At 41.1% G+C, this 14498-nt stretch overlaps 1 protein-coding gene across 1 annotated transcript; it reads left to right on the plus strand.

The window, feature by feature from the left end:
* The first annotated feature begins 3266 nt into the window (after positions 1 to 3266).
* Positions 3267 to 5083, plus strand: LOC121483091 (asparagine--tRNA ligase, cytoplasmic-like). Its single transcript, XM_041741322.1, is given in 2 exon segments — positions 3267 to 4681; positions 4684 to 5083. Coding segments are annotated over 2 exon segments (1674 nt in total). The 5' UTR covers positions 3267 to 3294; the 3' UTR covers positions 4971 to 5083.
* The last annotated feature ends 9415 nt before the right edge of the window (positions 5084 to 14498 follow it).

Here is a 14498-nt window from a genome sequence, read left to right on the forward strand (position 1 = left end):
TGAAACCACTAATGTGGTTTTATACTCCTTTTATTTTAGAAGCAGTGGTTAATAGAATGAGTTTGGAAGTCAGATAGTTTGTGTTTCAATCCCAGCTTTTCCACTTATTAGCTGTGTCATCTCAATCTAGTTCCTCTCTCAAAACCTTGGGTACCTGATTTGTCAAATGAGAGTAATAGTTATGTCACTCAGAGGGACATGTACACACATACCTCACAGAGGATTCTATGAGGAAATGTATATAGAGGGCCCAGCATACTTTATATACTCGGTATCTAATTGATACCAGAACTATTGCATGCGATTATTATTATGGAGTGACATAAGTCATGAATTTATGATATGTTGCTTCCTCCACAAGTAAGAAAATAAATAAGCTTTGGGCACCAGAGTGTCTCAGGTGGTTAAGCATCTGCCTTCGGCTCAGATCATGATCTCAGGGTCCTGCGATGGAGCCAAGCATTGGGCTCCCTGCTCAGCAGGGAGCCTGCTTCTCCCTCTCCCTTTCACCCTGCTCCTGCTCACTCTCTCTCTTGCTCCCTCGCAAATAAATAAAATATTTTTAGGGGAGCCCGGGTGGCTCAGCAGTTTAGCACTGTCTTCAGCCCAGAGCCTGATCCTGGAGACCCAAGGATCGAGTCCCACGATGGGCTCCCTGCATGGAGCCTGCCTCTCTCTCTCTCTCTCTGTGTGTCTCTCATGAATAAATAAATAAAAATCTTTTTAAAAAATAGGCTGTAATGCCTAATTCAGATATTGGACAATCATAATTTATCTGTTCGCCTGTGACAGATGGATACATTCTGGGAAGTTATGATAAAAATGTCAAAATATTTAAAAATTGTAACACTTGCTGTAATTCTTTCAATTGGAGAGGAATTCATCATAAGAAATTTTCTGTATTTGAGACTTTTAATCAAAATGGTTTGGTTACTGGGACACCTGGGTGGCTCAGCGGTTGAGCGTCTCGTCTGCCTTTGGCCCAGGGCATGATCCTGGGATTGAGTCCCACATTGGGCTCCTGGCAGGGAGCCTGCTTTTCCCTCTGCCTGTGTCTCTGCCTCTCTGTGTGTCTTTCACGAATAAATAAATAAATAAAAGCTTAAAAAAAAGAAAGGTTTGGTTACTAATGGAGCAAAAAGTTGTCACTACCAGGCCCAATGTCTCCTTCAGGAGATAAAGGAAGTAACTTGGAGTCAGCCATCCTGTGTTTGAGTCCTAGAACGGCCTTTTCTCACTGTAACACCTTGGGCAAATCATTTAAATTCTTTAAATATTAGTTTCTTCATCTGTGAGATCTGGATAATATTGTCTATTCATAAGCTTGTTATGAGGATCAAGTGAGAAAGAGTGTGAACACACTTTTGTAAACAGTGAAGCGCTATACAAGTATATCAGATGGTATAATATATTTTGTGGCACAAACCTCAAAGACAGAAGGGGAAAATGGTTCTAGTGTATTTTGACTTGGTTTTGTAAGCTGTGATTCTGTTACTTCACTAAATGCCAATAGTATTCTCTGTAGCTATCCAAAGATAGATTTATGAGAGATATCAATTTAGTTCACAAACTGTAGTGTTTTTGCTACCTGCTATGGTATGTGTCCTTTACTTAACCTTTCCCTGGCCACCCTGTTGAAAAGGAATTATCTTGTGGTAAGAAAATGATTAGTGTGAGGGAATAAAATCCTGCAAACAAAATCTGTTCCTGTTTTTTGTTAATCAGAAATAAATTTACTTACCCATAAAAATGAGTTTAGCCAAATTAGTATACACTTTCTGCTTCCAAGAAATATTGATACCATCCACTAGCATCTAATCCAGAAGTAGGCTGAAAGCCCATACTGTGGGCTTACATTCCCAAGTTTTCTGTGTTTTGTAAGACACTACCTCAAAGGGCCAAGACAATCAGCTGTAAAATTTTCAAATGTACTTATTAGCCTCAGTCTTTCTGTATGTGAGACTAATCCATGTCATAGATTCATGGAAATTGCCTGGTTACTTATGTAATTTGATGGATAAAGTCTCACTGTCCCCTCTGAATGACATAGTCTAGTTTACAATTTATTAATTCACTTAATATTCTCTTTGTTCTCCAAGAGCATTCTTATTATTTTAGGAAGGAATGAAAAACAAAGTATGACACATTTTTCTGTGAAACTTTCTGTTTAGGCTCATTCTGCTTTACATTTTCATTCAGATGATAAACAAAGAGCATGCTTGAAACACTAAGTCAAACTTCCCTGACTCAAGTTTTCTCCTGACAGCAGTTCCAGTCTTACCAATTCCTAAGCACTAGTCTATAAAAATGGGAAGCTTTGGTTTTCACTCTCAACTGTTCAGAAAACTCTACCAAACCTTAGTGGTCCTCAGATGCCACTCCTGAATCTGTGGCTGAAATTTTAAGTTGACATCTTTATTCCCCCCAAAAAACTCACTCCTTTTAAGAAGCACTTAGGAACATTTCAAAAAATTCTTTAAAAGTTCACCACACTTGGGGCGCCTGGGTGGCTCAGTTGGTTAAGCGTCTGGCTCTTGATTTTGGCTCAGGTCATGATCTCAGAATCGTGGTATCGGCAGATCCTGCTCCCCGCTCAGCTGGGAGTCTGCTTCTCTCCCTTCTCCTCTGTTCCTCCTCCCACCCCACCCCCCACCCCTACTTACTCTCTCTCTCTCAAATAAATAAAATATCTTTTTAAAAAAAGTTCATTAGACTTTCCTTAGCCTCTATATCCAAGGAAGTCTGGATATAGACTTCTGTTTAGGTCCCATGAGGTTTGATGAAGAAATTGGAAGCAGGGATATACACAGGTCTCTACAATCCACAGGTAAGAAAGAGAAAAGCATTTTCCTATCATCATAGACTTTTCAGGTCTAGATTAAGGAGCATAAAAGGTCATCTACTCAAATCACCCATGTGGTGGTAGGATCTCCTTTCCAATACTTGACAAATGCTTGGATACTTGGAATGACAACCCCCTGTCTTAGAAGGTGGCCAACTCCATTCTATTCACATTAATCCAAAATCTGTAGCTTCCACTCATTTGGTCCCGTTCTGCTCCATGAGGCCATTCAGCAAGTCTGAATCCTCATCCACATAGCAGTCTTACACATATTTGAAAATATCTTTCAAAGTGTGCCTGGCTGGCTCAGTCAGTAGAACATGTGACTCTTGATCTAGGGTTGTAAGTTCAAGCCCCACATTGGGTGTAGAGATTACTTTTAAAAATGAAATCTTAAAAAAAAAAAAAACAGCTTTCGGTTGCGGTGACAAGGCGGCAGAGTGTTGTGGACGATGTCCTTGGAGGCAACCGGGCCTACCGCGGGGATGGTACTCGCAGAGCTGTATGTCTCGGATCGAGAAGGAAATGATGCTACAGGTGATGGAACCAAGGAGAAGCCTTTTAAAACAGGCCTAAAGGCTTTGATGACAGTGGGAAAAGAACCGTTTCCCACCATTTACATAGATTCCCAGAAAGAAAATGAGAGGTGGGATGTTATTTCTAAATCACAGATGAAGAACAGAAAAAAAATGTGGCACAGAGAACAAATGAAGAGTGAATCCCGGGAAAAGAAAGAGGCAGAAGATAATTTGCGAAGAGAAAAGAACCTGGAAGAAGCAAAGAAGATTATCATTAAAAATGATCCGAGTCTCCCAGAGCCAAAATGTGTGAAGATTCATGCACTAGAAGAATACAGAGGCCAAAGAGTAAAGGTGTTTGGCTGGGTCCACAGGCTGCGTAGGCAAGGAAAGAATTTAATGTTTCTGGTGTTGCGGGATGGTACAGGCTATCTTCAGTGTGTCTTGTCAGATGATTTGTGTCAGTGTTACAATGGAGTCGTCTTGGCCCCTGAGAGCAGTGTTGCAGTGTATGGGACTCTAAATCTGACCCCAAAGGGCAAGCAGGCCCCTGGGGGCCATGAGCTGAGCTGTGACTTCTGGGAACTGATTGGGCTCGCCCCTGCTGGAGGAGCTGATAACTCGATTAACGAGGAGTCCGACGTGGATGTCCAGCTCAACAACCGACACATGATCCGGGGAGAAAACATGTCCAAGAACCTGAAAGCACGTGCTGTGGTCACCCGGTGCTTTAGAGATCACTTCTTTGATAGGGAGTACTATGAAGTTACTCCTCCAATGTTAGTGCAAACACAAGTAGAAGGAGGGGCTACACTCTTCAAGCTTGACTATTGTGGGGAAGAGGCATTTTTGACTCAGTCCTCACAGCTGTATCTGGAGACCTGCATTCCAGCTCTGGGAGATGTGTTTTGTATCGCACAGTCATACAGGGCAGAACAATCTAGAACACGAAGGCACCTGGCTGAATACACTCATGTGGAAGCAGAGTATCCTTTCCTGACCTTTGAGGAGCTTCTGAACCGATTGGAGGACTTGGTTTGTGACGTGGTTGATAGAGTCTTGAAATCACCTGCAGGAAGCATAGTGCATGACCTTAGCCCGAACTTCGAGCCTCCCAAACGACCTTTTAAGCGGATGAACTATTCAGATGCTATTGTGTGGCTGAAAGAACACAATATAAAGAAAGAAGATGGAACCTTCTATGAATTTGGAGAGGACATCCCAGAAGCTCCTGAGAGACTGATGACGGACTCCATTAATGAGCCCATCTTGCTCTGTCGATTTCCTGTAGAGATCAAGTCCTTCTATATGCAGCGATGTCCGAGGATTCCCGCCTTACGGAATCTGTTGACGTGTTGATGCCCAATGTTGGTGAGATTGTGGGAGGCTCAATGCGTATCTGGGATAGTGAGGAAATACTGGCAGGTTATAAAAGGGAAGGAATTGACCCCACTCCCTATTACTGGTACACAGATCAGAGAAAATATGGCACATGTCCTCATGGAGGATATGGCTTGGGCTTGGAATGATTCTTGACCTGGATTCTGAATAGGTATCACATCCGAGACGTATGCTTATACCCTAGATTTATCCAGCGTTGCAAGCCATAACTGATTCCTCCAGAAGCATTAAGGAAAGAAGATAGTTTATGAAAGGAACAGACTGCCTCTTAAAAAACAAAAAAACGAAAGCCAAAATATTCCCTTTTTTATTCCACTGCTGTATGTATATATCCATCTCTTTTTTTCCCCACAAAAAGCAGTCAAAATCATGTGACTATCAAATGACATCGGTGTTGTCATTTTAAGAAACACTATCCATCACAAAGCTTGGGGGAAATATCTACATGCCATGTTACACTACAGTTGTAAGTCCATATCATGCTCTCATCCAATTATGGGATTTAATTTTTGCCTCATATATAATTAAACAGATTTTAATTATGGTTTAAGACATTCCAGTAACTTAATCTTTCCGTCCTGTTAAGTGTAACTGGAATTCTTTATATGATTTTGTTGTATGAGTGAGTTAGAACAAAGATCTTGAGGAAAAATTGATAATGTGTAAAAATCTGCTGATATTAGAACACTATAATTCATTGATACTGGAATCAAAGACAGTTTTGCATTGGTTATTAATCTTTTCTAATCTGTAGAGCTGCTTATAGTTCTAAACCATACAAATTGATGTGGAAGAAGCTGTAAAAAATGAGAATTTTGCGTTAAACAATTTGAAATAACAGCAAATTCTTTGTTGTTCCTTGCTTTAGTTTAAGTTAAAGAGGCAGAGTGATCTTCTCGCTTTCCTGATAGTCTCTAAGTAATTAAGAATAAATAAGTTCCAAAAGAATTTGCAGCTGGAATCTTAATGACAACTGTATGTGGCCATTTGAGTCTCCCCACACTGTGACTCTAGATCTAATCTGTGCTACTGTATTAACTCCTAGTAGGAATAGCTTCATTTCAGATTTGGTACATTTTTCTCCCCAAATGCATGTCATGTGTTCTCAATAGGCTGTATTCCCAGCAATCAATAAATGGACACACATGAAAACTAAAAACAAGCAAACAAACAAACAAACAAAAAATACAGCTTTCATGCCACCGATGTTATGTCTTCTCAAGGCTGAACTTCTCTAGTTTTTTCAAGTGTTGTGTTCCTCCTATGATAGTGGAGGCACTTAATAAACAAACATTCATGGGATTAATGAACAAGTGGTTGCTCGTCTTTGAATATACTGTTTTTTACTACATCATTTTAAAAATTAATATTTCTGGAGTGCTTACTATGTGATACTTCATTTAATCTTCACAATAACATTATTATTTCTATTTTACAATTGAGAAAACTGAGACATTGAGTGTTTAAGTAACAGTCAAAAGGAACAAAACTGGAATGTGAAGTAGGGCAGTGTGACACTCAAGCTCATATTACACTCATATGCATTCTTAAAAGTGTTACTCAGAGTGTGTCAACTGTACTCAAATGAAAAAATTTTTAAGTGTTGCTTACAAATGAACACTAATGCCTTACGTACAGCAGAGAGTAAAGTATGACTATCATCTACTTCTTAGACATTATATTTCCATTACTGTGGTCCTGCATCAACTGAATGTTGGGTGGAAGGGGGGAAATTAATATTATTGGCTTTACATTAAACTTATTTATTTATTTATTTTTATTTGAGAGCAAGAGAGAGAAAAAAAGAGAGCAGACACAGAGGGATAGGGAGAGGCAGACTCCCCACTGAGCAGACAGCCCCATGTGGGGCTCCATCCCAGGACCCCAGGATCATGTCCTGAGCCAAAGGCAGACACTTAACCAACTGAGCCATCCAGGTGCCCCAAGCTCACTCTTTTAAAGTTACAGCATTTTGGGGTGCCTGGCTGATTCAGTTGATGGAACGTCTGCTTGATCTTGGAGTTGTTGAGATTAAGCCCCAAGTTGGCTGTACAGATTACTTAAAAGAAAAATAAAGTGATACCATGAGGCGCCTCGGTGGCTCAGTTGGTTGAGTGTCCTACTCTTGATTTCAGGTCATGATCTCACAGTCATTGGATCGAGCCACACTTCTGGCTCCATGCACAGTGCAGAGTCTGCTTGTTCCTCTCCCTCTGCTCCTACCCACACTTGCTCTCACTCTCTCTCTTCCTCTAAAATAAATAAATAAGTACAATCTAAAAAAAAAGTGATAGCATTCTCAACCTGTATTCATGTAGTTGGTTGTCCAAACTCAAGTATATGACCTTATATATATTTTCTTAAAGATTTTATTTATTTATTTATGAGAGACAAACAGAGAGAGGCAGAGACATACGCAGAGGGAGAAGCAGGCTCTCTGTGGGGAAGCCCAATGTGGGACTTGACCCCAGGACCTGGGATCATGACCTGAGCCAAAGGCAGACACTCGACCACTGAGCCATCCAGGTGCCCCATATAACCTTATATTTTATACCTGTGAAGTTTCATCTTTCTTGATTCAGTCAAACTTATCCAGATGTCTTTGAGTTCTGGTCTTGCTGTCTAACAGACTTACCAGTCCTCCACATTCACATCTAATGAAACACAAATGAATTGATCATGCTCTATTTTCTTGAGAAGTCTGATGAACGGGGGAATGATGCAGAAAGAGCCCTATGGCAAACCACTAGAAACTTCCTTTACAAGTGCCATCATTTCATTTCTCAGCACCCTTTGAGCACAATAAATTCAATCAGCTGCCAATTCATCAAACTGTTTAAACAACCAGCTCATTCCATAGCAGATTATTCACAATAGCCAAAAGTTGGAAACAACACTAATGTCCATCAACAGATGAATGGATAAGCAAAGTGTGGCACATACATCTGAGTCTTTTTAGTAAATTAATTAATTTGAGAGAGAGAGAGAGCATGAGTGAGGGGGGGCCCAGGCAGAGGGTGAGAAGCAGACTCCCTGCTGAGCAGCAAGCCTGACTCAGGGCTCAATCCCAGGACCCTGAGATCATGACGAGAGCTGAAATCAAAAGTTAGAGGCTTAACAGCCTGAGCCACCCAGAGGCCCCTCACTTTTTTGCCCACGGGTTTTTGTGATTGCAGACTGCCAGCTCCTCAGTCATCCCTGCTCCATCCACCACCACCACCACCCCCACAACACCATCAGAACTCTGGATAAGTGGGTCCTCTGGAGCTGCAGCTGTGTGAGTGTAGGGCTGCTACTTAGTCCCCTGCAACTGGTCCCCAGTGCAGTGCTCGCACACAGGCCTGACCCCTGCAGTGTGTACCTACCTACCCCCAGCCCTTCTGCCAACACAGACTTCTATGACCATGTACGTGCCATTATGGAAAATACTACGGCAGTTTCTCAAAAAATTAAAAGCAAAACTATCATATGAGCCAACAGTTCTGCTTTGGTGTAGGTATCTGAAGGACACAACATCACTATCTCAAAGAGCTGTCATCTGCACTCCCCTGTTCACTGCAGCATTATTTACAATGGCCAAGACATGGAAACAACCTAGGTGTTCACTGCTGGTTGAATGAATGAAGAAGTATATGCATACACACATTCACACACACAATGGAGTATTATTCAGCCATTAAAAAAAAGGAAGGAGGGATCCCTGGGTGGCGCAGCGGTTTAGCGCCTGCCTTTGCCCCAGGGCGCGATCCTGGAGACCCAGGATCGAATCCCACGTCGGGCCCCGGTGCATGGAGCCTGCTTCTCCCTCTGCCTGTGTCTCTGCCTCTCTCTCTCTCTGTGTGTGTGTGACTATCATAAAAAAAAAAATAAATAAAATAAATAAAAAAAATTTAAAAAAAAAAAAAAAAAAGGAAGGAAATCGCGGTGCCTGGGTGGCTCAGTTGAATGAACATCTGACTATTGGTTTTGGCTCAGGTCATGATCTCAAGGTCCTGGGATCCAGCCCACCTCTGGTTCTGCACTCCGCAGGGAGTCTGCTTCTCCTTCTCCCCTGCCCCTCCCCTCACTCACACGTTCTCCCCCTCTCTCTGTCTCTCAAATAAATAAATAAATCTCTTTTTAAAATAAGGAAATAGGGTCGGGGAGAAAAATAAGTAAATCCTGCCATTTCCAACAACAGGGCTGGATTTTAAGGGTATTATGCTAAGTAAAAGAAGTCATACAGAGAAAGACAAATACTAATACATCTCACTTCTATGTGGACTCTAAAAACATCAAAGCCATTTAAACAGAGAGTAGACTGACAGTTACCAGGGGCTGAGGGGGTGGTATGGGGAAATGGGGATACATTGGTGAAAAAGTACAAACTTTCAGTTATAAGATAAATAACTTCCGGGGATGTAATGTACAGCATGATGATGATAGTTAACCATATTGTATTGAGCCTTGAGAGTTGGTATGAGAGTAAATCTTGAATGTTCTCACCATAACTACAACAATAACAAAATGGTAATTATGTGATGTAGTAGATGTGTTAAGTAACCTTGTTATGGTAAACATGTTGTAATATATACCTGTATCAAATTAATTACATGGCATACTTAAACCTCCACAATATGTCAATTATATCAATAAAGTCAGAAAAAAGAATCAGGGCAGCCCCAGTGGTGCAGCGGTTTAGCGCCGCCTGCAGCCCAGGGCGTGATCTGGAGACCCTGGATGGAGTCCCACGTCGGGTTCTCTGCGTGGAGCCTGCTTCTCTCTCTGCCTCTCTCTCTCTCTCTGCATCTCTAGGAATAAATAAATAAAATATTAAAAAAAAAGAAAAAAGAATCAGATGGAAATTCTAGAACTGAAAACTAATATCTGAAGTAAAGAACTAAATACAAGCATTTAACAACCAAATAGACCCGAAAGAAGACAAAATCCATGAAGTGATAAATACATAGCACCTAAACTGTAGTACAGAGAGGGAAAAAAAAGAATACAAAATAGAGAAAAGAACACAGACATGTGGGACACATTGAAAATGTCTAATATATATGTAATTTAAGTCCCAGAAGGAGAGGAGAGAGAACAAATGGGGCAGAAGTAATATTTGAAGAGACTATGGATGAGATGAGCTTTTTCCAAAACCGAGTGAAGATGTTAACACAGAGATCGAAGAAATTCTATCTAGAGGCTACTCATACACACACAAAAAAAAACCCACATATAGGCATGTCATAGTAAAATTGCCCGAAGATTAAAGGCAAAGTGTTAAAAGCAACCAGAGGGAAAAAGACAAATCACCTTCAAAAAAAGCAAGATAAGCCTTAGAAATGACTTCCCCAAACATTTTGAAATCTACTTCCCTAAAATCAAGGATACACTTATGAGTATGCCTTTGGTTCTTTTTGTTATAACTCCAAGTTACTGTCACCCCAATAGCCTTTTTTTCAGTGATATTGGCACTTCAGTATTATCAGCAGGTTCTCCAGAATGAGATCCATACCCGGTGGGAGACAGTGTGGTCTAGTGGAAATAGCAGCGTCCTGCCTCTAAAAAGCTGTGTGACCTTGGCCTAGTTTGTTAACGTCTTTAAACCTCAGTGATGTTTCTCATCTGCAAAATGCAGACAGTATCCATTTTGTGGGGCTGGTGGGCAATTCCATGAACAACGCTTTTAGCCCAGTAACCATTATGATAAAGAAGTTCTGTGAAAAGCGGCCTCCTATCTTCTTTTCAGATAGAATAGTTTCAACAAATAAAGAGTTTACCAAATGTTTCACTTTTAGCAGAAGGAGAAGCAACTGCAACCATCTGATGATAAATTGGATGATGTAATAGTGATGAGGACTTTACCTACCACTTATTGGGGCATTTACTATGTGCCAGTTTACCTTCATTAACCCTTAATAGCAACCCTATAAAACCTGTACTACCGTGGTGCCCATTTTACAGTTGGGGAAATTAGGTTTAAGGAAGATAAGCAACATACTTTTTTAAAAGATGTATTTATTTGAGACAGAGAGAGAACACAGGGGGTTGGGACAGCAGGAAAGGGAGAGAGAGAAGCAGACACCCTGTTGAGTGGGGAGCTGGAGGTGGGGCTTGGTTCCCACAATCCTGAGATCATGACCCCAGCTGAAATCATCAGTAAGATGCTTAACCAACTGAGCCACCCAAGGGCCCTTAAGGAATGTACTTAATGTGGAAATGGCAGAGCCCAGATCCAAACCAATATGCCTCTGACTTTGAAGTTGTGTGCTGGGTGTAGATGACCCTCAGCACTGACCTCTACAAGGTCACCGTGGCTCTTAGCAAGCCTGTTCAATGAAGTTCTTTTACGCGGCACGGTGATACTGCTCCCTTGCCTCCCACCCCTCTCATCCCCCCACCCCCATCGCCAGGCCAGTTTTCTCTGCGGTTTCTTCACTCTGCTGTGTGTCCTTACGCACAACTGGATGCCTCTGAAGTCTTGAAATATGACGTTTCCCTATGATTTGATTTTTTAAAGCATTTTAAAAAATTCCATTTATTTATTCATGAGACACACACACACACACACACACATACAGAGAGAGAGAGAGAGAGAGAGAGAGAGAGAGGGAGAAGCAGGCTCCATGCAGGGAGCCCGACGTGGTACTTGATCCTGGGTCTCCAGGACCACGACCTGGGCCAAAGGCGGCGCTAAACCGCTGAGCCCCCCGGGCTGCCCGATTTGATTTTAAATGTGGTTACCATTCTATTCCAATCAACTTCACTTTGCCACTTTTCACCTGTCTCAGTGACATAGGTGCTCAGTCCAATCCCCAAGTTTCCAGTTCCCTGCAACAACTAACACAGTTTCATATTAGTAATTAAGACCCAACCATACGGCTGATTTCTAAGCTTCAGGCTCTGATTTCATTAAAAGGTCTCTTATCCCAGGGCAGAGAAGAGTGCCCAACTTGGGTCTAGAGCACAGAGTAGGAGGTAGCCTTATCTCTTGATCTCTCTGCCCTCTTCTCTGCACTGAGAACTTTAGAGTTATGATAGGAAGGAGGCTACTGTGGTGAGTTTCTTCTACCCTATTTATGGGTCATCCATCCAGCACAGTGGATGGTACTGATCCCCCAAATGGGGCATATATACCCCAGGGGAGATATGCCAGAGGCTCCATTGGGTGCCGTATGAAAAGATTAGAACTTCTATCTACAGTTTTTTTAAACCAAGGAAATTTTTATTTTATTTTTTAAAGATTTAGTTTATTTGAGAGAGAGAGAGAGAGAGAGAGCATGACCAGGGGGAGGGGCAGAGGGAGAAGCAGACTCCCCCCTTGAGCAGGGAGCCAGATGCAGGGCTCAATTCCAGGACCCTGGGATCATGACCTGAGCTGAAGGCAGATGCTTAACCAACTGAGCCACCCAGGTGCCCCACAAAGAAATTTTTAAAAATCAACTTCACTAATGTTTAATATGCAAATTGAAATCAGCACCTTCCCTGGATACATATATCAGATGGTCACATACAAGGCCTGGAGGATTTCTGGATAAGAAAGGGCATTCCACAAAGCATAAGGCTTGCCAGGGGTGTTCTCCCATATTCCTTGGCTTTTAAGTTTGTAAATGTATATAAATGTACAATTCAAAATAGTATCTAATTTTAGCTAAACCAACTCCAATATAATGGATAATGGCTTTAGAAGATCTTTGTAAAGAATCCATGAGTTGAAGTGAATGCTAATAATACCAGCACAAAGAAAGAAAATGGCAGAGCAGATGTTTCTCATTCTCCCAGGATAAGCACCTCTTCATCTCTATTTCATGGTGAAGAATGAGACACTCTAATCAGATATAACAAAAAGTCAGGCAAAGGTCTTTCTAATTATCAAGAAGATTATTAGAAATATGAACTTACATTCACATCTTACCTCAAGTTTGCCTTATTATGTAGTCCTAGTCTATATATTCCAAGACAAATATTTGAAATATAAGCATCTCTTCTGATCCAATTCTGTTGCCTGCTTCCTTTATTCTTTGATATAATATAAAAAAATAGATGGGGTCACCTGGCTGGCTCAGTTGGAGGAGCATGGGACTCTTGATCTCAGCATTATCAGTTCAAGCTCCATTCTGGGTGTAGATATTGCTTAAATAAATCTTAAAAAAAATAAAAATAGGGGCACCTGGGTGGCTCAGTGGTTGCGCATCTGTCTTTGGCTCAGGTCATGATCCCGGAGTCCTGGGATCGAGTCCCATATCAGGCTCCCCGCAAGGAGCTTGCTTCTCCGTCTGCCTATGTCTCTCATGAATAAATAAGTAAAATCTTTAAAAAAATAAATAAAATAAAAATAAGGGTACCTGGGTGGCTCAGTCATTTAAGTGTCTGCTTCAGCTCATATCATGATCCCAGGGTTCTGGGATGGAGTCCGGTGTAGGGCTCTCGGCTCAATCGGGAGTTGGCTTCTCCCTCTCCCTCCTTCCACTTGTGGTCTCTCTCTCTCTCTCTCTCTCACTCATTATCTCTCAAATAAATAAAATCTTTTTTAAAAATAAATAATAAATAAATAAAAATAAAGGCACCCCTGGGTGGTATAGTCAGTTAAGCATCCAACTCTTGGTTTTTTTCTCAAGTCATTATCTCAGGATTGTGAGATCGAGCCCCACATTGGGCTCCCAGCTCAGTGAGGAGTCTGCTAAACTTTCTTTCTCCCTCTCCTTCCAACCCTCCCCACACTTGCTGTCTCTCTCTCTCTCTCTCTCAAATAAACTAATTAACTAAAAAATAAAAATAGATGAAGGGAAAGAATCCAGAGGATTTCAAAGCAAAATAGATGGAGAAAGGGAAAGAATCCAGAGGATTTCAAAGTTGAGTCCTGAGTGACTGGATGAGTTGTAATGTGGAAAGTTGAGAATGAAGTCTGAGATCAGAAGCAGACACCTAGGGGCAGCCCTGGTGGCTCAGCGGTTTAGCGCCATCTTCAGCCCAGGGCCTGATCCTGGAGACCAAGGATCAAGTCCCACATCAGTCTCCCTGCATGGAGCCTGCTTCTCCCTCTGCTTGTGTCTCTGCCTTTCTCTCTCTCTCTCTCTCTCTCTCTCTCTCTGTGTGTGTGTGTGTCTCATGAATAAATAAATAAAATCTTAAAAAAAGAAGACACCTAAGTGAAAAATGAATAGCACACACACAAAGTAGTGCATTTAGAGATATATACTTAAAGAGTTTCATTTTGAAGAATTTGAAAAAATGAGTTTGTAAATTCAAATTTTTATAAGTGAAAGATTGCTACAATATGCCAAAGCAATGTGCTGCATTTTACTTTTAAAAAATAGAGATTTTAAATGTTGAATGCATTTCTATGTAATTACACATTTTGAAGGAAAAGTGTCAGTTCCAAAGTAGTGGTGCACGAAAAAGTGTAAACACCATGTCATTTTAATTATACATTTTGCAAATAAAGCATTGCATTAAAAAAAATCCTGACTTTTCAGTGGAAACAATAGAAGTTAGTACACAATGGAATGGCATTATTATAGTGTGAAAGAAAACGACTGTAAAAGTAGAACTTCATAACCAGTGAAAATATCCTTAAGAAAGGAAGGTGCCATAGATATATCAGGCAAACCAAATCTGAGCGAATTTATAGTCAGCGAGCCTGCACTAAAGGGAATTCTTTAGGCAAAAGGGAAATAATCCCAGATAGATACTTTAAAAAGGCAGGAAGGAGTGAAGAGCAAAGAACAACTAAATATATAGGTAAAAACAGATTGATT

Source organism: Vulpes lagopus, chromosome X (assembly GCF_018345385.1).
Source record: "Vulpes lagopus strain Blue_001 chromosome X, ASM1834538v1, whole genome shotgun sequence".
Classification (NCBI taxonomy): Eukaryota; Metazoa; Chordata; class Mammalia; order Carnivora; family Canidae; genus Vulpes; species Vulpes lagopus.